The following is a 24,220-nucleotide window of genomic DNA, read 5'->3' on the forward strand; positions in this document are numbered from 1 at the left end:
GTGAAAGCAACTTGCCTGAAAAAAATAGCGCGCTAACACTATGAAGTTTTAGGGCGATATAGCATGCTATTTCGCAAATAGCGCCTCAGCGAGCAAAATTACTAAGCGTGGACCCTCTAGATATGCTATAGCGCGCTTTTAGCGGAGAAATAGTTAACTGGGCTTCATTGAGGCCCTAGTTTGACAAAGCAGCCTGAGTACGCATCTAAAAAAAAATCTGCCTGAGGATGCATGCTTGTAAAAAAGAGAGAGCAGACTACAATTACTTCAGTCCCGAACCCTCTATCTCTCCCACCTACTTCACCTCTTTTACACTAATGACTGCCATGAACGGCTCGCCTCCTCCCTCCACCGGCAGCTGCCTGGCGGTAACGGCCGCCGACACAGATGAACATCGCCGATATTTCCTGAACTCAGCCGATTTGATCCACCGCATCCTCCAGCAGCTTGATGGACGTCCAGTCTCTTCTATCCAGATCGTGACTAGAGAAGGATCTACGGGTACATCCGTTTCTTACCCTTTGGCAGCGTCGGTTCCATCTCTTGCGGTACTTTCTTCTTCGCTGGAAGCACCATCTGGCTCGGCACTGATTTCCCTGGCGGCGGCACCAGCTTCTCCGGTTGCGCCGACCCCAACCCCCGCGGCACGGTCTTCTCCGGTGGCGGCACCACCAAAAGTGGCTGTAAGTTGTCCTGAACTCACTAGGATGCAGGTGTAAGTAGTCAATGATAGTTGGGGTTTTAACAAGTTCTTTTTTCTTTAATGATGGGAAACCGTAGTAGTATTCTTCTGCAAATGTTTTTTAATGACGGGAAACAGTAGATGTTAAGTACTAGTTCTGGCAAAAAAAGATGTTAAGTAATAGTATCCATCACAGAGCAGGGTTTGTGATCTGAACATATAAATATATGCTCCATGTTACCTGTTTCAGAAAGTCTGAAAGCTTGCTCAGTACATGTAAAATCAAATTGTCTTGCTGCTGCTAGATTTTGTGCAAACTAATTAAAGAGATAGCTAGATGCATTTTCTCCATGTATGTTACGTTCTGATTTATATGTTGTTGATTGATATATACCATGCTTAACTAGATGCAGAAGCAAACTCGCTCCAACATCAATGAGCAACTACGTCTTAGGACTGTCGATTGTACATGTCCACTGCAACCCCCCGAGTTCAGAATTCAAAGAAATTCACTAGCCAAAAAGCCAAAGGTGACGGGCAGGCGTGATGCAGCAATTCAACGTTGTATATTAAAAGGGCGAGGGAAAGGCCACCTAAACGGGTTGGTCACTCGGCGGACCCTCCTCAGCCCTCGCGCTTCTATGTGCAACTGGACGGCAACGATGACATGTATATGTTGGTCATCCCCAGAGAATTCAAGCAATGTCTGAAAGGGATTCTTCCCAGGCCTATCAAGCTCAAGACCAGCGTAGGCTGCGCCTGGTATGTGCACATCGATGAGTACCAGGGTGAACTGGTCTTGAAGGATGGTTGGTTCGGGTTTGCAGAGGCGCATGAACTGCAGCTCGATGACATTCTCGTCTTCGAGGTGAAAGACACTTCCTTGATGAATGTGTTGATCTACGACTGTAACACCTCCACCCAGAGGGTAATATTTTGTGCTGATCACCCTTAGTTGCATGCATGATCTGCAGTGCTTTTAGGAAGAGGGGATCAGAAACACCTCAATATTTTATTGAATTAACTAGATGCTGCTTTTGGACCTGGGGTAGTGCCCATTGATGTTCATCTTTTGAACTTGGTTTTTGTATTAAGCTGAACTGGGGATCAGATACAATGTGATGAGACTTTGTTAATTAGCTAATATAGTATATGTTAGACATGTTTTATTTTACTTTAATTTACTGTGATATGCTGCGGTAGTTTCAATGTGCGGTATGATGATTTGTATTATACCTAGCTACATGGAGCTCAACATTTTATTTTAGAAAGTGTAAAAGTGACCAATTTTTTTGATCTGATTGTAGCGAACGATTGTAGCGAACACAAGTGCAGATGGTCAAACCCCCAAAACTTCTCATATTCATTGTTACATGGTCGAGATATAAAGGTATTTTACGCACTGGTTTAATACTCAACTGCTTACATCCATGTTTGTTTGCAGTTTTTTTTGACACCTCTTAATGCTCCCTCCGATCCATTTTTTTGAGATACTGTTAGTTGTAGAGATATCCATTTTATCATCAAGTAATGAGGATCAGATGGAGTATCGTTTTCATTTTACCAAAATAAATGGATATCTTTGTATAGTACAAAGTAGCCTGGGCCCTGAGCTCTGAATGCAATATACTGTGTGCACACTGATCGGATCATAACCCACACGACCTGTCTCACTGGTATGTAGGTCCGGGCCCCACCAGAATGCGATAAAGCCCGGTGACCCACCGGGTGAAGTTTTCTGTGTGGATTCCTGCGTGCACTGGCCGTTCCTCCAAGAAACGCGCATTTTTTTTGACCGGGGGGACACGCGCATTTATTCCCTTGCTGATGTATCATTCTCAGTTTCTCACAGCCCCCTCATGTTCAGATCTCCCCAGATACCTCGCCGTCCATCTCCCCTGAGTCCTCTCCCTACACCACCGGCGTCCACCACCGCTCGGACTACGCGGCTTGGACTCTGTCCTCTACGGATGCGGCGACGTCGCACCTAAAAACTCCACTAAGGCAGCGCGGCATCCCCGATTCTCTCGGTCCATGGCTGCAATGGCGGTATGTTTCCGAATCACTAGCGTTGCCGGTCACATCTTTATTATATCTAAGCTGTATTGCCGGTTGCTTAGCATTGTTTGATATAGACTATTTCTCTCATCCAGTGTATATATTAATCCTCTGGTAAAGACTCGGGCTACACATGCACGCATGCTAGCTAGGTTGGGACTGGATCTAATGTGTGCAATAATAATCGTTCAAATATGATATTGGTCAATCCACGGCCGATAATCACATATGAGGACACCGAGCATGCATGTACGGCTTATGGACTCTTTAGGCCGACGCTGATTTTTTTTTGTTTGCGTGGTCGATCTCAGATGGCGGATGATGAACTGCAGATGCATTACTCTGATGCTAGACCTAGCCAGCAAGCATGCATGGCTCATGCTAGCTTGATTTCTATTCTCATAGCTACTATTTATATCGATTTGGCTTCTGCGATACAATGATACACTATGCTGAATAATTTGATGATACAAGGTTGTACATATCATCCTAGCTAGATTCAGAAGCTTATTGTTCAGACTGTGTGTTCGATAAGAACAATGATCCGCTGACTTTGCTAGGTGCCTTTGATTATGCATTTGCTTGGAATTACGGTCAGAAGCTAGAGGCATTATCTAATTGAGGTCTCTTTTTTGCAGTGTTCAAACAAGAAGCTCAAGCTTGGAGAGAGCTTATCATGGAAGGAGACATCTGTAGAGCCAGCCCCAGAGTGCAAGGTGTTTAGGCGCATCGATGAGGAGAATACCGCTGACAGCTTCTGCAAGGTACTATGTACATCGGAGTTAGAGGTGATTACCATCCCCAGTCATTTTCTACCCTGGTTTTACGGTGGGTGTCCAGAGTCCATCAACCTGAAGATGTCCACTGCATGCACCTGGATTGTGGACCTGAAGCAACAAGATGGCAATGTTTTAATGGACGCAGGATGGCCAGAGTTTGTCAAAGCACATGACTTGAAGGTAGGATACCTCCGACCTTCAAGAAGATTGACACCAAATCATTGCAGGTGCTCATATTTGGTTACAATTCTTGTGAGAAGGTTATATGGTGTTCAGGTTATCACCCATCGCTGGGGCAACAAAATGAATCACATTTGTATTAAGTTGTCTTACAAATGTTACGTAGAGAGAGCTGGTCTATAATAGTATAATGATGCATTGTGGTGAACATGATGGTACCATTCTTGGATTAGTGGATTGCCTAGCCCTTTCCATTAGTTCGGACTTTTGGTTGTGTTGGCTTGTGTATGAAGCTTGGCATGGTATCGAGCCCGTGGGTCTCGAGTTCGCGACCTGGCTTTCGTAATTTATCCTAAAAATTGGTGCTGCCCTCCGTTGCCCTCCTCGGAGTCCACGTATATGCCTCTTGAGAGTCTCCTTGTGTTGACCTCTTCCCTTCTTCCGGTCACACGTGAGGAGGGGTGTTGAGATGTATAAGTGGATTGCCTAGCCCTTTCCATCAGTTCTGACTTTTGGTTGCGTTGGCTACTGCATGAAGCTTGACAAACCTTATTTATATGTACAGCTCTCTAGTTGTACTATTAATTATTATGTGCTTATGTTGGCTGGATTGTGATGAACATGAGATGTTCTGTTGTTTCCGTAAAGAAAAAAAAACGTGATGTTTTTTCGAATCCTGCGCTGGATATGTTTTGCACAAACTAGTGAAGTGCCCGCTGACAAAACATATTATGTGCAAATAGGCAACCCTCAGTAACGATCATGGGTTCAAGCGTCCAGGATCCAGTGCCTTGACATCAGCAAGCACAGATGAACAGTTGGTTGACTTGTAGATTTGGACGTTGGATCGAAAATAGATAGCTAAGAACTAAGTACTGTAGCATGTAGCATATGTACTGTTCATGGTCTCATTCCGGGTTCAAGTGCTACCCCATGTAGCACCACTTTTTTTTGGGGTTAGCCCAGACAACCTTTCCAATAAAAAAAAGTACTACCTTCCCTGCATGGGCCAATTGTTTGTACTTTTGGGCTGCCGCCGGCCATGTACGTGGTGATTGCTGTCAACCTGCTTACTTCGCTGATAACAATCCAAAAACATTTAATGGGCCTCCGACTCATGCCATTGGGGCCCTTCCTAATTTAAACATGGAGATCCTATGATTGGCCCTCAAGAAACCGAGATTCTACATATAAAGTTATTTTTATTTCGTATCAATTATGATTATGATTCTTTTTAAATGCGCATAGCCAGTATGCGCATCTACATGGGATCTATATTTTGATATATTCATATAGTCGATTTCAAAATTTTCATAAATTATTTAAAGTTCCAAGATTTATTCTATCAGTTTGCAAGATCTTTGAGTGTATTTGTAGTTTAAAAAAATGACAAACCTCTTCATCAGATTGTTGTTAACAAGTGTAGTGTTGTGAACCCAAAATATATTACATACTTCCTCGTAGATCAAATTTGAACTAATTAAGTTGAATTAAAACCTGGATCAACAGTTAGTATGGATTAGGTGCATGGAGTACGAAAAACAAATGAATAGGCAATATTTCAGTTTTTCCTTCAGTTGAGAATGCTAGAGCAGGACCCATTTGCCAGTAGCGTCCCTCAACATTTGAAGGTAAAGACAAACAGAAGGGATCGAAAAAAAGCAAGTATCCTACATATCTCGGGTTAAAACATATCGAGAAATCACATATTTCTTGTACATAGAGGCTGACATCGTGGACCCATCGACCAGCCGTGGAAAAAAAATCCAAGAAAGGAAGCAATTATCGTACAGAGAAGCTGACATGTGGGACGCATTTTGCAGCAGCGTCCTCAACTTTAACAAAGGCTAGGGGATCGAAAGAAAAAGCAAAGTTGCCAGAAATCAGCGGTCAAAAATAAATCCAAGAAATGAAATGTTTATTGTTCATAGAGGCTGACATGTGGGACCCACGAGCCAGCAGCGTCCTCAACGTTTCAAAGGCGGCAGGGGATCGTAAAAAAAGGCAAATCGCAATATATCAGGTGAAAAAAATAAAACAAGCAAAGAAACTTTTATTGTACATAGAGGATGACATATGGGTCCCGTTTTGCAGGAGCGGTCTCACCGTTTCCAAGGCGGCACTGGATCGAAAAAAAAGAAAGGAAAGGTTTATCGTTCAGAGAGGCTGAGATGTGGGACCCATGGGCCAGCAGCATCCTCTTAGTTTCAAAGACGGCAGGGGATAAAAAAAAGGCAAATAGCCAGTAATTAGGGTCAAAAATAAATCAAACAAAGGAAACTTTTACTGTTCATAGAGGCTGACAGGGACCCAAGAGCCAGCAGCGTCTCAACGTTTCAGAGGCGGCATGAGATCGAAAGAAAAAGGCAAATACCAAGAAATTATGGGTCAATAGTAAATCAAACAAAGTAAAGGTTTATTGTTCATAGAGGCTGACATGTGGGACCCCTGAGCCGGCAGCGTCCCCAACGTGTTAAAGGCGGCAGGAGATCGAAAGACAAAGGCCAAAAATCAGTTGGTAAAAAAATCCAAGAAAAGAAACATTTACCGTTCTGAGAGGCTGACATGCGGGACCCATGAGGCAGCAGCATCCTCAACGATTCCAAGGCGGCAGGGGATCAAAAGGGGTCAAAAATAAATCCATCATAGGAAACTTTTATTGTTCATAGAGGATGTGGGACCGACCTGCCAGTAGCGTCCTCATCGTTTCAAAGGGGGCAGGGGACCAAAAGAAAATGGCAAATAGCCAGAAATTAGGGGTAAAAAATAAATCCAATTTAGGACACTTTTATTGTTCATAGAGTATGACATGCGGGACCCATGAGCCAGCAGCTTCCTCAACGTTTCTAAGGCGGCATGAGATCGAAAGGAAAAGGAAAGTGACCAAATATCAGGAGCCAAAAATAATCTAAGGAAAGAAACTTTATTGTGCATAGAGAATGACATGCGAGTCCCATTTTGCAGCACCGGTCTGAAGGTTTCAAAGTCGGCATTAGATCGAAAGAAAAAAGACAAGTGCCAAATATCAGGAGCCAAAAATAATCCAAGAAAAGAAACTTCTATTGTATATAGAGGATGATATGCGGGTCCCATTTTGCAGCCGCGGTCTCAATGTTTCCAAGGCGGCACATGACCAAAAGAAAAAGGAAGTAGCCAGAAATAAGGGTGTCAAAAAATCCAAGAAAAGGAATATTTCAATTGGGCTGTTTCTGGCCATCTGGGCCTTCAAACTATCCCGCTGGACGCCTTTTGATTCGTACAATTTCAGCCCATTCCAAAACAGGAAAGTCCTATGCCTCGCAAAAACAAAAAAAAACAAGGAGATTCAACATATAAGTTTGTTTATGTAAAAATAAAGATTTAATTTATCCCTTTGCAATAGCTCAGAGTAAAATACACTGTTTATTGTCTGCAAAATAATCAAGATATCACATGTTTCTTAATACGGGGAGGCTGACATCAGGGACCCATGCGCCGGCGACGTCGTCAACATTTTAAAGGCGGCAGGGATGGAAAGAAAAAATAAACCAAAAATCTGTTGGTACAAAATCCAAGAAAAGAAACATTTTCGTTCTGAGAGGATAACATGCGGGACCCATGAGGCAGCAGCATCCTCAGCGTTTAATGTTAGAGGATGACATGTCAGACCTATGAGCCAGCAGCGTCCTCAACGTTTTAAAGGCGGCAGGAGATCGAAAGAAAAAATAAGCCAAAAATCATTTGCTATTCAAAATCCAAGAAAATAAACATTTACCGTTCTGAGAGGATGACATGCTGGACCTATGAGGCAGCAGCATCCTCAACGATTCCAAGGCTGCAGGGGATCAAAAGAAAAAAAAAAATATCCAGAAATTAATTAGGGGTTCAAAATAAATCCATCAAAGGAAAGTTTTATTGTTCATAGAGGATGACATGTGGGACCGACCTGCCACATAAGCGTTCTAATCGTTTCACCGGGGGCATGAGATCAAAAGATAAACTCAATTATCAATAAATTAGGCGTAATATATAACTCCAAGAAAGGAAACTTTTATTGTTCGTAGAGGATGACATGCGGGACCCATGAGCCAACAGCTTACTTAAAGTTTCAAAGGCGGCATGAGATCGAAAGAAAAAGGCAAGTGACAAAATATCAGGAGCCAAAGATAATCCAAGAAAAGAAACTTTATTTACATAGAGGATGACATGCGGGTCCCATTTTGCAGCAGCGGTCCCAACGTTTCAAATGCGGCTTGAGATCAAAAGAAAAAGAAAGTAGCCAGAAATTAGGGGGTCAAAAAATCCAAGAAAATAAAGTTGATGGACATAGAGGATGACATGCGGGTCCCATGAGCTAGCAGGTTTGTCAACGTTTCCAAGGCGGCAGGGGATCAAAAGAAAAAGGAAATAGCCAAAAATCAGAGGGTGAAAAAAACAAAAAAAATGAACTTTTATAGTACATAGAGGATGGCATGCGGGTCCCATGAGCCAGCAGGTTCCTCAACGTTTCAAACGTGGCATGAGATCGAAAGAAAAAGGCAAGTGACCAAATATGAGGAGCCAAAAATAATTCAAGAAAAGAAAGTTTTATAGTACATAGAGGATGACATGCGGGTCCCATGATCCTGCAGGTTCCTCAACGTTTCAAACGTGGCATGAGATCGAAAGAAAAAGGCAAGTGACCAAATATCAGGAGCCAAAAATAATTCAAGAAAAGAAACTTGATTGTACATAGAGGATGACATGCGGGTCCCATTTAGCAGCAGCGGTATCACCGTTTGAGAGGCTGCACGGGATCGAAAGAAAAAGGCAAGTGACCAAATATCAGGAGCCAAAAAAATCCAAGAAAAGAAATTTTATTATACGTAGAGGATGACATGCGGGTCCCATTTTGCAGCAGCGGTCTCAACGTTTCCAAGGCGGCACAGAACCAAAAGAAAAATTAAGTAGCCAGAAATCAGGGGGTGAAAAAAATCCAAGAAGAAAGATTTCAATTGGGCTGCATCTGGACATCTGGGCCTTCGAACTATCCTGCTTGGCCTTTTGACTCGTACAATTTCAGCCCACTCCAAAACAGGAAAGTTCCGAATTTTCTAAAAAAACAGGAAAGTCCTATGCTTCGCAAAGACAAAAAAACAAGGAGATTCAACATATAAGTTTGTTTATGTAAAAATAAAGATTTAATTTTCCGTTTGAAATAGCTCAGAGCGCAATACACTATTTATTGTCTGCAAAATAATCAAGCTATCATATGTTTCTTGTACGGGGAGGCTGACATCGGGGACCCATGAGCCAGCAGCGTCGTCAACGTTTTAAAGGCGGCAGGGGATGGAAAGAAAAAATAAACCAAAAATATGTTGGTACAAAATCTAAGAAAAGAAACATTTTCGTTCTAAGAGGATGACATGCGGGACCCATGAGGCAGCAGCATCCTCAGCGTTTATTGTTCATAGAGGCTGACATGTGGGTCCCGTGAGCCAGCAACGTCCTCAACGTTTTAAAGGCGGCAGGAGATCGAAAGAAAAATTAGCCAAAAATCATTTGGTAAACAAAAACCAAGAAAAAAAAACATTTACCGTTCTGAGAGGATGACATGCGGGACCCATGAGGCAGCAGCATCCTCAACGATTCCAAGGCGGCAGGGGATCAAAGGAAAAAAAAGGAAATATCCCGAAATTAATTAGGGGTTCAAAATAAATCCATCAAAGGAAACTTTTATTGTTCACAGAGGATGACATGTGGGACCGACCTGCCAACAGCGTCCTCATCGTTTCAAAGGGGGCAGAAGATCAAAAGAAAAAGGCAAATAGCCAGAAATTAGGGGTAAAAAATAACTCCAAGAAAGGAAACTTTTATTATTCGTAGAGGATGACATGCGGGACCCATGAGCCAGCAGCTTACTCAACATTTCAAAGGCGGCATGAGATCGAAAGAAAAAGGCAAGTGACAAAATATCAGGAGCCAAAGATAATCCAAGAAAAAAAACTTTATTGTACATAGAGGATGACATGCGGGTCCCAATTAGCAGCAGCGGTCTCAACGTTTCAAATGCGTCTTGAGATCAAAAGAAAAAGAAAGTTGATTGTACATAGAGGATGACATGCGGGTCCCATGAGTCGACTTACTCAACGTTTCCAAGGCGGCAGTGGGATCAAAAGGAAAAGGAAATAGCCAAAAATCAGAGGGTGAAAAAAAACCCAAGAAAATAAACTTTTATAGCACATAGAGGATGACATGCGGGTCCCATGAGCCAGCAGGTTCCTCAACGTTTCAAACGTGGCATGAGATCGAAAGAAAAATGCAAGTGACTAAATATCAGAGCCAAATATAATTCAAGAAAAGAAACTTGAGTGTACATAGAGGATGACATGCGGGTCCCATTTAGCAGCAGCGGTATCACCGTTTGAGAAGCGGCAGGGGATCGAAAGAAAAAGGCAAGTGACCAAATATGAGGTGCCAAAAATTCCAAGAAAAGAAAGTTTTATAGTACATAGAGGATGACATGCGGGTCCCATGAGCCTGCAGGGTCCTCAACGTGGCATGAGATCGAAAGAAAAATGCAAGTGACCAAATATCAGGAGCCAAAAATAATTCAAGAAAAGAAACTTGATTGTACATAGAGGATGACATGCGGGTCCCATTTAGCAGCAGCGGTATCACCGTTTGAGAGGCTGCACGGGATCGAAAGAAAATGGCAAGTGACCAAATATGAGGTTCCAAAAAAATCCTAGAAAAGAAAGTTTTATAGTACATAGAGGATGACATGCGGGTCCCATTTAGCAGCAGCGGTCTCACCGTTTGAGAGGCGGCAGGGGATCGAAAGAAAAAGGTAAGTGACCAAATATGAGGTGCCAAAAAAATCCAAGAAAAGAAAGTTTTATAGTACATAGAGGATGACATGCGGGTCCCATTTAGCAAGAGCGGTATCACCGTTTGAGAGGCGGCGGGGATCGAAAGAAAAAGGCAAGTGACCAAATTTGAGGTGCCAAAAAAAACTCCAAGAAAAGAAAGTTGATTGCTCATAGAGGATGACATGCGGGTCCCAATTAGCAGCAGCGGTCTCAACGTTTCCAAGGCGGCAAGGGATCAAAAGAAAAAGGAAGTAGCCAGAAATCAGGGGGTCAAAAAAAATCCAAGAATAGAAAGAATTTTGGTTCATAGAGGATGACATGCGGGACCCATGATCCTGCATCGTAAACGGCTCGATCGGAGAGCGTTGAACGAGATGGCGCGATCGAGAAAAAAAACAATGCTAGAGAGGCTGCCATCTGGGCCCTACATCCCTCGGTGGTGCGGATTTGCGTTGACTCGGCCGGCGAACCCGAGAATTCGAGATGCACCACGTCCCGGGCCACCATACGCAACGTTTTGGCCGGTTTCGTCGGGCTAGGTGGCCTCAAAAACGAGAAAAAAAACGTTTTGACATGCACAACGGACAGACCCAAAATCGTCGGCCATGGTACACCAGCAACCACGGCGCGACTTCAACTTCGTCGGCCATGGCAACTTTTCTTGTAGTGATGGGTCTACCCTGCCCTAAAACATACCCAACCACCTTGGATGGGGCCAATATTTGGCACACTTGTCCATGGTGGTGTGCCCCACCCTTCTTGCATTGCTTTTTCTAGGTTGGTTTTTACATTCATGGTGATCCCATGGTTGGGGGTGCCGATACTAGGGTTTTAGGGTCAAAATGGGTCTACCCTGCCCTAAAACATACCCAACCACCTTGGATGGGGCCAATATTTGGCACACTTGTCCATGGTGGTGTGCCCCACCCTTCTTGCATTGCTTTTTCTAGGTTTTTTTTACATTCATGGTGATCCCATGGTTGGGGGGTGCCGATACTAGGGTTTTAGGGTCAAAATGGGTCTACCCTGCCCTAAAACATACCCAACCACCTTGGATGGGGCCAATATTTGGCACACTTGTCCATGGTGGTGTGCCCCACCCTTCTTGCATTGCTTTTTCTAGGTTGGTTTTTACATGCATGGTGATCCCATGGTTGGGGGTGCCGATACTAGGGTTTTAGGGTCAAAATGGGTCTACCCTGCCCTAAAACATACCCAACCACCTTGGATGGGGCCAATATTTGGCACACTTGTCCATGGTGGTGTGCCCCACCCTTCTTGCATTGCTTTTTCTAGGTTGGTTTTTACATTCATGGTGATCCCATGGTTGGGGGTGCCGATACTAGGGTTTTAGGGTCAAAATGGGTCTACCCTGCCCTAAAACATACCCAACCACCTTGGATGGGGCCAATATTTGGCACACTTCTCCATGGTGGTGTGCCCCACCCTTCTTGCATTGCTTTTTCTAGGTTGGTTTTTATATTCATGGTGATACCATGATTGGGGGGTGCCGATACAAGGGTTTTAGGGTCAAAATGGGTCTACCATGGCCTAAAACATACCCAACCACCTTGGATGGGGCCAATATTTGGCACACTTGTCCATGGTGGTGTGCCCCACCCTTCTTGCATTGCTTTTTCTAGGTTGGTTTTTACATGCATGGTGATCCCATGGTTGGGGGTGCCGATACTAGGGTTTTAGGGTCAAAATGGGTCTACCATGCCCTAAAACATACCCAACCACCTTGGATGGGGCCAATATTTGGCACACTTGTCCATGGTGGTGTGCCCCACCCTTCTTGCATTGCTTTTTCTAGGTTGGTTTTTACATTCATGGTGATCCCATGGTTGGGGGGGTGCCGATACAAGGGTTTTAGGGTCAAAATGGGTCTACCCTGCCCTAAAACATACCCAACCACCTTGGATGGGGCCAATATTTGGCACACTTGTCCATGGTGGTGTGCCCCACCCTTCTTGCATTGCTTTTTCTAGGTTGGTTTTTACATTCATGGTGATCCATGGTTGGGGGGTGCCGATACAAGGGTTTTAGGGTCAAAATGGGTCTACCCTGCCCTAAAACATACCCAACCACCTTGGATGGGGCCAATATTTGGCACACTTGTCCATGGTGGTGTGACCCACCCTTCTTGCATTGCTTTTTCTAGGTTGGTTTTTACATTCATGGTGATCCCATGGTTGGGGGGTGCCGATACAAGGGTTTTAGGGTCAAAATGGGTCTACCCTGCCCTAAAACATACCCAACCTCACCCCCCCAACCATGGGATCACCATGAATGTAAAAACCAACCAAGAAAAAGCAATGCAAGAAGGGTGGGGCACACCACCATGGACAAGTGTGCCAAATATTGGCCCCATCCAAGGTGGTTGGGTATGTTTTAGGGCAGGGTAGACCCATTTTGACCCTAAAAACCTAGTATCGGCACCCCCCAACCATGGGATCACCATGCATGTAAAAACCAACCTAGAAAAAGCAATGCAAGAAGGGTGGGGCACACCACCATGGACAAGTGTGCCAAATATTGGCCCCATCCAAGGTGGTTGGGTATGTTTTAGGGTAGGGTAGACCCATTTTGACCCTAAAACCCTAGTATCGACACCCCCCAACCATGGGATCACCATGAATGTAAAAAAAACCTAGAAAAAGCAATGCAAGAAGGGTGGGGCACACCACCATGGACAAGTGTGCCAAATATTGGCCCCATCCAAGGTGGTTGGGTATGTTTTAGGGCAGGGTAGACCCATTTTGACCCTAAAACCCTAGTATCGGCACCCCCAACCATGGGATCACCATGAATGTAAAAACCAACCTAGAAAAAGCAATGCAAGAAGGGTGGGGCACACCACCATGGACAAGTGTGCCAAATATTGGCCCCATCCAAGGTGGTTGGGTATGTTTTAGGGCAGGGTAGACCCATTTTGGCCCTAAAACCCTTGTATCGGCACCCCCCAACCATGGGATCACCATGCATGTAAAAACCAACCTAGAAAAAGCAATGCAAGAAGGGTGGGGCACACCACCATGGACAAGTGTGCCAAATATTGGCCCCATCCAAGGTGGTTGGGCATGTTTTAGGGCAGGGTAGACCCATTTTGACCCTAAAACCCTTGTATCGGCACCCCCCAACCATGGGATCACCATGAATGTAAAAACCAACCTAGAAAAAGCAATGCAAGAAGGGTGGGGCACACAACCATGGACAAGTGTGCCAAATATTGGCCCCATCCAAGGTGGTTGGGTATGTTTTAGGGCAGGGTAGACCCATTTTGACCCTAAAACCCTTGTATCGGCACCCCCCCAACCAAGGAGCATCCATTAGTAATTAAAAAATATTCAAAATGAAAAAAAATCGTCACATTCCATGTTTTCTTGTGTTACATACAATGTGATAAAAATTTGAGGTGATTTGGAGGAGGTACAAAAATCACTTGCTTTAAAAATGGGGCTAAATGTTAGACCTAACAGTCCGTCGTAGAGCAAATGATTTTTTTCGACCATCTCTAGTTCATCCTATTTTTTGTATGCTCCCATGCATGTAATATAAAGTATTATTGAAAAACATTTAAAATAAAGTTTATAATTTTATTTCAATCACTCTACTTTCAAGTATATATTTTGATAAAGGACAATTCTAAAACAAATTAATGAAAACATACAAGGTTGGGTTGATCTGCCAACCTTCAATGCATCTTTTGTACATTTTCTTTATATGAACTTTTTACAAATTCGATTATTTAAATTCACATATGAAATATCAGATACAAATAACATATGAAATTGCTACTCTGTTTTATTCTCATGACATTGGTGGTTGCTATTCTCATCACATAGCGGCTTTCTATTCATTCATGTAACTTATCTACTATGTTTTTAAACTATTGAAAACATTATGACAGAGATCAAATTGGTACATAAGTCAATATTACTGAACTATCAAATTTTCAAACAAGCAAAATTTTAGAATTACCATTTCCTTGCAAACAAGATAATATTTCTGGACTACCATTTTTCCAACACAACATGCATGGTACATAAAAAGGCTGACAATACTTTGTAGCCATCCATAACTTCACTTATCTTATAACAAAGTGAAGAACCAGTAAAAGCAAACACAGTGTGCTACATACCATCTAGCACACTGGTACAGTGCATACATAGCTACCATAGCTAAAGTTCACATGCCTAGCAAGTCCATACATAGTTACCGCACCATAACAGAAGGTGCACACATAAACTAGCAGTTCTTAATAACATACATTACTTAACATCATCATACTACTGATGATGTACTTCTTCAGTAACTTTTTCAGACATTCAGTCAATCCTGACCATAGTACTCCAGTACTTTCCTCAGGGCAGCATGGTTCGACTTGTCGCGGAGATCCTTCGGGTGCACCTCCTTCACATGGCTAACAAGTCCTTCACGCAGACCATCCCTAGGAACCTGCTTGGAGGGATGGAACTTGCAGTAGTACCTCCCATCAGGTTTCATGTAAGCACTGATTCCCTCAGCCCAGATCTTCTCCTCCACCTTCTTCTCATATGACAACACATTGTACTTGCTGACTTCATTATCAGATGAAGCATCTGAGTTGTACTGCAAAACAACAATATCACAATCATATGTCACAACTATTGTACATCAATGAGTTCAATAAACTTGTCAACCATGCACAATCAATATTGAGAATGCTAGCTATCTTACCGACACGGCGTCCCCGGACTCGACCTCCAAGGAAATGTAGGACTGGCCAGAGTCCTCCGAGTCATCCAACTCCTCAAACTTCCTCTTGCGGACAGAGGAGGTCTCACCAACCTAATAAGAATAAATTTAAAAACAATGTTCATATATACAGATTTCACATTGCCTAATTTAGAGAAAATAAGTGGGAAAACTAAGCAAATAATAAACTCAATGATGCATTATTATAAATTAAAGAGTACACATTGCAATTAATTGTACAATGTTTATCGAATGGATAATGCTAGTACAAAACTTTGGGAACTAATAACTCAGCATATTTACAGTTTATAGTACCATATACAGGTGCTATCATTCCATTTCAATTAATATACTAGCAGGGAGCAAATTATTATGTCAATCTAAATTGCAATCATGGCAGCATAACACATATACTACAAATCCTTATTGCAATCATTACAATAATAGGCCAGTAACATTATATTTCTCCTCCTATGTTAAGGTGAAACATAATTCTGTCAACCTATCATTAATATTGATCTTAATATCATAGAGTAATCATAGACAATATTATGTTTCACCTTAACATAATAATGCTCTTAAAAGTAAATTTCATAGAGTAAACAGAGTCAAGATTATATTGCAATCGTTACTACATTATAGGTGCTTCAAAGAAATGGAGCACATTCTAAATTACAACTATACTTTCAAAACATGACAACTATAGCTATACAAAGCATGTTAAATATTACTACATAAAGCATGTTTAATACAGGTGGAATTAATAGATTACAACACATTCTGAAAAAGGAAATATCTTATGCACAAATGGGAATGCCTCTGGAGCAGAAGTACCATAAATTTAATAAGCAATAATTATCACCATAAGATGTTAAGTAAGCAGCATATAGGGGTTTTTAGCTTCTAACACCCAGAAGTGGAGGTCCTGCAAAATCATACCATTTCAAATAATAGGTACACATGCTATTATTCATACTGTGGTGATGTACAATTATAGTAACTACATATTTTCCCATAGCAGGGAACAAATTATTATGTCAATGTTGTTGCCATCATAGCAAGATAACACTCCTGGAGCACAACAGCATTACCATAGATTTACAAATCAATGTGAATCCCTAAAGCAATTATGCAATCATGTAATAAAAACATACTAATGAAGCTCTGTAGCAAACAATTGATGCTACTACTAACAAATAAATTATGCACACAGTAATCAAACCAGATAAATTGTGCACACGGTATATAAATTGGGGTCACATGACAATAAAACCCCCCTTAACTACGAATGCACACGGATGTCAAACCAGATTAAAAAAATCCTTGCCAACATATACACAAACCACAGGACAGTCTGCTAGATCCATTTGGTCCACATTAAGCCCTAATCACAAATCATATGATTCGTCTATTCTTCGGTTTCATCTAACCCTAATCACCATCAAATAAGGGCAAATAAGCTGAGGTGTTGAGAGGATAGCACATACCAGAGGGTCTTCCACCGCTGGCTGCACGTTCAGATCCGGCACGATCTCGCCGCCGAACCCGTGCTCCTGCTCATCCGCCGCCGTCAGCACCAATCCTCCGCCCGACGCGGCCGCACCACGACGGCTCCATCCACCCGGCACCACATCTGCCTCCGCCACGCCGGTGTTCTTGACCAAGGCTGCGGCGGCCGCCCTCGCGGTGGAGCTGCTACCCTCCATCGGCCTCCGATTCGACGGAAATGCGCGGAGAAGAAGGATTAAAGAAGAGAACTGGAGGTGGGAGAGGGAGTGGAGAAGACGAAGTGGCCGAGGGAGGAGGAGAGGGTTTTCTCCGTACCTGATTTGGGGGGGAATGGTGGGGCGAGGGAGGCGGAGAAGGAAACGTCGGCTTTTTATATGGGTTTCTATTTCGGTACACGCACGCTCGTACGCACGTGCTGTAGGCACGCTGTAGATACGTACAGAATGACGTGCGCGGGCCATACGGGCTTGTACAGGGCTCTACGGACGGTCTACGCATAGCGAAATTACGATTTTACCCCCGCTGCCGAAGAGGTATCAGAAGATCTCAGCCGTCCATGTGTTTGGCATGTCCAGACTTATCCCAGGGGGGGAGCACCGGAGCAGAAGCGGGTAACAGTTTGTTACTTTCATTTTAACCAAGGTCCAAGGGTAAGTTAGCATGTGTTTATCAGGACGCTATGTACCACGATCTGTCAGATTAGACTCATGCGTAGTCTTGCTCAAGCTCCTGTGTGGTCTTGCAGGATTACGAGTAAGCTGTTCGTTGTTCCTTCGTGCTTCGCTAGCATTTCTTCAGTTCTATCTTTTCTTGTTTAGCTTCAATTTTTTTAGTGCGGATAAATGGCTACCTAGCTCCATGTAACCCCTTAGTTAAAAACAATAATAATAAAATCATACTTTAAAGTTTCAGAGAAAATATAATAGCTTTCGCATGTAGTCAATGATATATCTATCTTACAGGCATTTTATCTTAACCTAGAATTTCTGGTATTCGAGGACACACAAAAAATGATAAAATCTAATAAAGTTTAGAGTTTGAAAAAAAATGCGATGTTCCACTATTAGGAAAAGGCCTACCGTCGGCGGACGTAAATAGCCTACACCACCACGATGCCGCCATGGTATTCACCGAGATCACAGTTAGCCGAAAGCATTATTGATATATTTGTACTAAAGGCCACTCTTGTTCTTGTTTGGCCCGGGCTCCCAACCCACACCCACTAGACTGACATTGTGCCAACCGCATAGCAGGCTTGGCAGCCGTGCTGCATAGCTTGATGGCTCTCTACGTGTTGTGAACAAATTGGCACTTGGTTATATGGTTCAAAGAGAGTACTGTGCATGAATCAGTGATCTGCATTGTAGGCGTGCATCTCAGTGGAATCACATAGTTGGGCTATGGGCTACCATCCAACATATTGCCGACCATATGATAAAGGAAAACGCTTTCCGTCCGCCGACCGATCGCGCGCCCGGGATCGGCCGTTGTCGCTCGCTCGCGTGGGCTGATTTTGGCGCGATCGTACTGACGGCCCGCGCAGCTAGCTATGCGTGCACGTCTTCTCTTAATCTCACGTGGGTGGACATCAAAGCTGGATACATCTCAAAAAAAAAAAAAAAACTGGCTACGTGTGCGTGCTAGCTATGCCACGACACATGTGTGTCGTGTGCCCAACCCCAAACCATAGAGCTGCATGGGGGTGCTTGCTAGCTCTGTATTTTAACAACTTTTCATTAACGTAGAGGTACAAGTTACACTAGACTCGCATGGGTTTATGACTGCCGAGCTCAACCACTTCGCCATGATGTTCGCTCCGCGCACCGTTGTTGGTAGGGACTGTGTCATCCACAGTGCCGACGACACCATCGACGGTACGTACGGCACCATTAACCATATTACCGATTGTAGGGACGACACCACCAATGATAAGACCGGCCAAGACCAGCGTCGCTGAGCATACCATCGACTATGGGGATGGTGAAACTGACCGTTCCAACGGAAGGATATAACAATTGCGTATAAATTTTGTAACAATTTCACATAAATTTTATAGCTAAAGCACGTCGGAGATGTTGTAATCTTTTACCTAGCGTTTGCCACAAGTTTGTGATTTTTATTGTAAACACCTATATTTTATGTTAAAATAGTTTGTGGTTTTTGTTGTAACTCAATATGTAGCAAATTTGTTATTGCTTATCAAAAATTTCATAGCCACAAACACATGTGTTTTTTTGTAGTAATAGTTTTTGATTTTTATTGTAATTTGCTGCCGATTTTTGTTGTAAACCAACATGTATGAAAATAGTTGTTACTTAACCATATTTTATAACATTACTTTTTAAAATTTTGTTGTGAAGATTTTTTTATAATACTATATATTTTTTGTAAGCAGAGTGAGAGGTTTTGTTGTAATACTTAGCTGTCATAGGGGTGGCATTTTTGTTGTAAATATTGAGAAGGTTGGGCCTAGCGAGACATACCTTTTCAGTTTAATTGGTGAAGGAAAGGACTGTGGGTTGAGTTTCTAAAAATTGAGGGGTAAAACACAAAACTCACATTGCGATTGATTCTGTACGTTGGATCGTCATCGGAGGGTGCTGAGGACAACCGATTTTTGGCTGGTTTGTCAGGCGATGGACGCTGAGCGTTGGCCTATGATAAAGCCTAGAGTGTAGAGTAGGCCTGGCCCGCTCGGTGTAGGTACTTCCTCCTTGGGCAATAGTATGTCAAAACTTCTAAGCACAAAAGTGGCCCAGACCAAAAAAAAAACAGCAGGGCCGATTTGCAAACGTACGCAGCCAGGCACCGATACGCGTAGCAACACGGGAGTCTTTCTCCAACCTCCGCCCGTGTGAGAGAGAAAACAACGGTGCTTTGTTGCACGGCTTGACCGCCCCGCCGTAGCTACTACGTAAAAAGCACCCTCGCTTTTTCGACCGCCGACCGCGTTATCTCAACCGCGTGGAACCAAGCCGCTGCAGCTGCCGCCGTCTATCGTCCACCGGCACCCCGCGCTCGCTACCTTACACGTGCTCGTCATCTCCAACTGGCCGGCCTCTTGGCCGATCTTCTCTGTTCTTAATCAGGTAACTTGTTTCCCATATTTCTGGTTTAGGGTTTCATCTAATCGGAAAATTATAAGGCATTCCCTCTCCTTAGAATTATAGTGAATTAATGAGATTAGATCAGCGCACCAATAGGCCTATTGGGGTGTCGGCTATATTTTAGGCTCACATGTCTTCTCCCATAAGCCCCCGGCAAACTGTGGAGTATAATAAAATCATCGGCAACTCCATGTCAGCTCCTATGCATATGGGTTTGGTGGGTAACCACATTTGATATCGCTTGCGGGTCCCACCTAGCAGCCTCACACACCGAAAACCCTATATATTCTCCAATTTACCCCCTCCCCCCCTCCACTCCAGTTCGTGCCTAGAGCATGCCCTCCCCCTTGCCGCCGCCACTGCCGGCATGCCTCCGAAGAAGAAGACGATGATGATGGAGAAGTCGTGCAAGGCGGTGTTGAAGGTCAAGCCGATGGACATAACAGAGGAAGATTGGCTAGCCAAGCACAGTGACGGCCAACCACAAAATTGCATCGCAAGGCTAGCGAGACGGGGACAAAAAGCCGGCGGCAGCGCTGGTTTGCCTAAGCCTCGGAAGCACGCAATCTAAAGGCGGGTGCAGCTTCTTCACCGGCACCGGACGAACACGGTCAAGGGAGAACCAACTGACAGCTATTCAAGGAGCACCTCCCTATCGGTGCCAACATCGGCATCCCTTGTAACACCGCCGGTGAAGGAGGAACCGGACGTGATGGAGGTGTCGACACCATTCATTTGATCTATGTTGGCGATGAGAAGTCTATGTTTTCTGGTAGCGGAACTTTGATGACGATATAGTGGCTTGTGCTGGCCAGAATTTGATGTGGGAGACTTTGAATTTTATTCATAAATTCTAGGCTTTGAATTTCCTTTTCTATTTTGATTGTGAGTTTGAACATATATTTTTAGGTCTAATTCTATAGGGGATGGTCTATTGCGTGCGCAGCTCCTCTCCAAATGGTGGAAGCGAGTACCGGCAGGCTAGTGCCGGTATCTATTTTAGGAGCGTCCGTGGAGATGCTTTTACAATTAGCTTAAAGCACCGTACTTATATTAAGCTCCTCAGTTTTAGTTTTGTCGCTGGTCATCAGATCTGATCGATCGCGTTGAAGCTGTACAGTACTGCATGCATATCTTGCTGTCTCTCTATCCAACTGATTGATGTTCACAAGCTGACACTGCCGTAGAGAGAAAAATATGAATATATCAATGTAGATTGATCTGCCTGGTACACGCGCAGCTCGATCGAATCATATTTTTGCAGCTCGCGTGTTCCACGCCCTGAATGGCTGAATGCGACCCCGCCGATGCCCCCACCTTTGCTAATTTGTCTTTGTCAAGCTCACACATGACACACACCCTGCCTGTAGCCATCCTATTTAAAAGGCTAACCGCACACACTACTCTGGACATTGCAGCTTAAGAGCAGCTCCTACAATGGCCATGGCTAGGATGCTCCTCCTCCTCGTCACCATGGCTCTACTGGGCTCCTGCAGCGCTTCGGAGCTAACGGGGGCGCCGGTCATCCACCCGTTGCGGCAGCTGCTTGGCTCCGGCAGGGTGCTGGCAAGCCGCGGCGGCGTGCCGTGCGACAGCTGGATGCTCGGCGTGGAGGCCCACAATGTGAGGGACTGGAAGACGGTCCCGGCCAACTGCGAGGGCTACGTCGGGCACTACATGCTGGGCAGCCACTACCGCCGGGACTCCAAGGTCGTCGTCGACGAGGCCCTCGCCTACGCCGAGACCCTCAAGCTCGCCGGCAAAGGCAAGGAGGTGTGGGTGTTCGACATCGACGAGACCACGCTCTCCAACCTCCCATACTACGCCAAGCACGGCTTCGGGTACGCATTTTAGTTGCTTAGTTTTGCTATTTTTGTAGCTGCATTTGAGACACTTACTTTATCCTTCAGATAAAGAATAAAATCTGACTACACCTTGTAGAAAATAGATAACTCGAAAAATATGCTTAACACAACACATCATCATAAGCGTCTGCAGCACCGGATCCCTCATAGATAAAAATAGGGGAGAAATATATTAAACTTGAAGTTTGAAATAAAAATGTATGGTCTGGACATGATATATAGTCATCACAAAACACACGGACGGGCAATAGGACCTGTCAATGACGAACAAGACAAGTATGCCAGCAAGAGATAGTGACAACTGCGTCGAAAAAAGGTTATATATATCGACAAAAACAATAAAGCTGAGCTGTTGCATAGTACTACGTTTGGATGAGGAGTGTGAGATACGATGGAACTAAAAAAGGTGCAAGTCTGACACCGTTTGGTCCATCAAACAGTGGCGTGATCCAGACGGCGAGTTCACGTCGGTATATGTATTGTTTGGTATCAATTTATGGCCTCTTCTTGGTCACCTTATCATCGGTCTCTGGTTCGTCGACAACAGCATGCTCATGCACGTGCTCACATACAGAGCAAGTAATTAAAAACCTTACAGTAAATGGATTGTTGCACATAACTGTAAAGTTAGTGTGTTCCAAACAAAGATCATGGTCATGTTTTTGTTAGAACTGCATATGCAGACAGCAGACATGTATGTATTGCTACTGTTAAAGTGTGGCGTTAATCCATTGTGTCGTGTAATGTATACGCACGCAGGACTAAGCCGTTCAACGCGACGAGCTTCAACGCGTACGTGCTGGAGGGGAGCGCGCTTGCCCTGCCGGAGACGAAGCGGCTGTACAAGAAGCTGCTATCGATCGGCGTGAAGCCGGTGTTGCTCACGGGCCGGACCGAGGACCAGAGGGCCATCACCATCGCCAACCTCCTCCACCAGGGCTTCTCCGGGTGGATGAACCTGCTGCTCAAGCAGCCCGGGTTCAAGGGCTCCGCCATCGCGTACAAGTCCGGCGAGAGGCAGAAGCTGCAGGACGCCGGGTACGTCATCGTCGGCAACATCGGCGACCAGTGGAGCGACATCCTCGGCGCGCCTGAGGGCACCCGCACCTTCAAGCTGCCTGACCCCATGTACTACATCGGCTAGACCAGCTCTTGATGACTTGATTGCTCGTGATTATTGATGAATAAGCTAGTACTCCATGCTCCTATATGCATGCTTTCATTAATAACAGTATTTTTGTTTGGTTAATTTCCTGAGCTGGGGAGTCTGCATGCTGCTTAATTAATGGACTCATGAGATATTCCGTCTTCATTTGGATCTTGTACAGACCTGCATGCGAAGTGTTAAACTGGCCTTGTGAGTTGTGACTGCAAGATAATGCAATTCAATGGTTCAGCTTGACCCTGGACCTCGTGCTCTAAAAAGGAGTACCAACGCCTAATAAGATAATATTTTAAGAAATAAGTTATGCTACTAAGCATAATCATGACATGCTTTATTGGTTTAATTTGTTGTTTCCCCTTCTTTGTGTATTTTTACCCTTGAGTTATATATATAGACTCAATTTTAGGGTATTTTATAATTCATTCAAAGTGATTTGAAATGTCTGTAAGAATTTGATTATTTTCATGATTTCAAGGTTTGAAATCATGTTTGGCGCAAATATCATAGTTTTTTGAAAAACTTGTATCTATTTTGAATCATTGTCAAAATGACCATTTGGCTCCTAAGTCTTTTAAACTCCTTTGACTCACAAATCATCAAGACTTCATAAAATTTAATAACAATCATATTTGAACTCATTGGGTCATTGGGGTCCTAAAAATGATTTTGCTTTGCATTTTTGAGTTACGTTTATTTTTTGATTTACTTTTTGTATTTTCTTAATTTGACTATATATCATCCTCGCCCCCACTAGTCAGTCTAGAGACTGAACTGATTCGACCAGCTCGGTCGGTCGATCCAACCCGGCCTCTCTCTCTCTCTCTCTCTCTATCTATCTCTCTCTCTCTCTCTAAGTCGCTCATCTGCGTGCTCCTGCGACTCCGCGTCGCCTCCATCATCGATCGCCGCTCGATTATGTCGAGCTCCGGCGGCTATGTCCCCTCAAACAAAGTGTTCCTGAATAAGAAGGGTGCCGCCGGTCGATACATCTCGAATGTATCTACTTTTTCAAATATTTTGCTCGATGATTTGCTCCGAAATCTCACCATACTTTGATAAAACTGCCGAATCTGATGTTGTTTTTAGCAAAAATCTTATTTCTATCTATTTTCGCAGGAAATAAAATTGAGGAAAACTACCACACAGGTTTTTCACCAAAACAAGGAGGTTGGGATTTGGAATCACACCAGGGGGACACGAGGCCCAAAATAGCGCAGGTGGTGCCCCCCTCTACTAGGTGAATCACACGAGGAGGGACCCTTTCGATAAACAGAGCGCCCCCACATCCACAATCTTTGTTTTGGG

At 44.0% G+C, this 24,220-nt stretch overlaps 1 protein-coding gene across 1 annotated transcript; it reads left to right on the plus strand.

Annotated features, from left to right (window-relative positions):
* Positions 1–21,278: 21,278 nt before the first annotated feature.
* Positions 21,279–23,062, plus strand: LOC127317879 (stem 28 kDa glycoprotein). Its single transcript, XM_051348479.2, has 2 exons — positions 21,279–21,726; positions 22,510–23,062. The coding sequence occupies exons 1-2, from the start codon at positions 21,323–21,325 to the stop codon at positions 22,892–22,894; spliced, it is 789 nt and encodes a 262-aa protein (XP_051204439.1). The 5' UTR covers positions 21,279–21,322; the 3' UTR covers positions 22,895–23,062.
* Positions 23,063–24,220: the final 1,158 nt, after the last annotated feature.

This window comes from Lolium perenne, chromosome 7 (genome assembly GCF_019359855.2).
Source record: "Lolium perenne isolate Kyuss_39 chromosome 7, Kyuss_2.0, whole genome shotgun sequence".
Lineage (NCBI taxonomy): Eukaryota > Viridiplantae > Streptophyta > Magnoliopsida > Poales > Poaceae > Lolium > Lolium perenne.